The sequence below is a fragment of the Micromys minutus genome, assembly GCF_963924665.1.
Source record: "Micromys minutus genome assembly, chromosome: 20".
NCBI lineage: Eukaryota > Metazoa > Chordata > Mammalia > Rodentia > Muridae > Micromys > Micromys minutus.
The window spans coordinates 11755885-11757692 of NC_137955.1; the positions used below are offsets into that span (position 1 = coordinate 11755885).

The 1808-nt window shown below is 46.5% G+C and overlaps 1 protein-coding gene across 1 annotated transcript; it reads right to left on the reverse strand.

Moving 5' to 3' along the window:
* Positions 1 to 235: 235 nt before the first annotated feature.
* Positions 236 to 709, reverse strand: GAPT (GRB2 binding adaptor protein, transmembrane; the record flags this gene model as incomplete). The annotated part of the gene is made up of 1 exon (XM_080933836.1): positions 236 to 709. The coding sequence occupies one exon, from the start codon at positions 707 to 709 to the stop codon at positions 236 to 238; it is 474 nt and encodes a 157-aa protein (XP_080789962.1).
* Positions 710 to 1808: the final 1099 nt, after the last annotated feature.

Below are 1808 nucleotides of genomic sequence, written 5' to 3' on the forward strand. Positions count from 1 at the left end.
GAAACATTTAAAAAGAAAAATGACTAGAATACAGCACAGATTTAATTAACGGCAGGGCACACGCGGGGAGGGTGTTCTAGAACTTGTCTACACTGGTTCTCTTGGTGAGGATTTATAAGGGTGGCGAAAGGAAAGAGACCACTGATTTCATCAGAATAATTTGATCATGATGACGTCACTCCACTCCGGGGCCTGGCAGTCCTTTGTCCTCCAGCAACAAGTCTCTGTTGAAAAGCTAGTCGCAATCTGGAAGGATGTATATGTCTTCATCTTGAGGAGGAGGAGGACTAGGTTTCTGGAAGTTATAATAGAGGGAGTCTGTTTGATTCCCGTAGACATGATCCTCGAGATTAGACGGCTGCGTGTTTTCGTACAGTGCTTTCTCAGTCGTCCCTTCTGTGCAGGGAGCACACACGTCCACATTTTCATAGTTGCCAGGCATCGTATTTCTCTTGGCAGTAGATTTGTGGCCTTTGCTTTCCACTGAGGTTTTAGTGCTTGGGCCAGTCACGTAGGCACTCAAGCCGACGGTTTTCACGAGGTCTTTGTTCCTGTTGCTTCTCCTCTGCATAAACTTCGATAAGGTAAATGATGTGGCCTCCCGGCGATTCCAGTGCCAAGCGCATCCAATCCCGCAGGCCAGCAAAAGTACTAGGAGGCAAACGGCCGCAGCCACACCCACGGGAGAACTCACAAAGCTTTTCAGCATTTCAGCACAGTGTGGTTCAGCAGCTTGGTGTGGTTTAGCCAGTCCACAATCACACGCAGAGGCAGAGTCTGGTCGCCTGTTGTGGTTGCCGTTCAAAACAGAGCTGGAAGGCTCCTTCAGGCATTTCTTCTCCAGGTCGCAAAGGACATGGCTGACTAAATCCCGAGGCAACTGGAGGTGAGACTGAACAAACTTAGTCTCTGAAGGTGACTATTTACTGTCTCACCGTCCCAGAACTCTGGTGCTGAATTGGGGAGATTTTAATCCTTTCCACTTCCTTTTCTCTTGGCTGATCACAAAGCAAAGCTGTGGTTGAGCCGACAATAAACAGCCCAGTAGAAAGCTCAAGAAAAAGGAGGTGCCATCCAGAGACCTGATATAAATTAGAAACATGTTAACCATACTCTTAGTACCTGCTGAGATTCTAAGTTTACCACATCTACCAAGTGTGTTCAACATTCCTGTGTTGTCAGTTCTTGCTTTTAATATTGAATATAACATAAGCTGTTTTGAAACGAGAGTGAGGCGTCTACCCCTGCCCGCGTCTAGTTGCTTGCGTTGGTCAATGAGTTCTTCCAGCATTAGGAGGAAGATGATAAAGCCATCCACGTGCGCTCTGCCCATTGCTTCCTGCCTCTCTGTGAAGCCATCATTCCTCCACTGGAGTGGACGGAAGCTCTGTCTACTCCCTAGTCATGCCTCCCTCTCGACTCTTCCATTAATTAGCCCGTTCTCTCACAGAGGGTGGCTCCCTAAGGCAAGAATTTCTTTCCTCCTACCTGGTCTAAAGGGGAGCAGGGGTCAGCTCTTTCCATCGTTAGATTCCTAGAGCGAATCGGAACACCTAGCACAGAAAACGAACCCCGTCAGGATTTAACTGAATAAAAAGGGCATTTTTAAGTGACTCCCAAATAAAGCAACTGACTTCTAAACTGGCACTGTAAGAGGGAAGGTTTTAAAGGGCACACAGATAATTCTGAAGTCTTAAGGAGATCTTCTTAAGGGAGGAAACGTGTCTTTCTGAACATTTTTAACCACGGATGTAGCAAATGATTTTTCACATAATGAAGTGGTGTTCCAAGTATTCTTTTGAAACTTT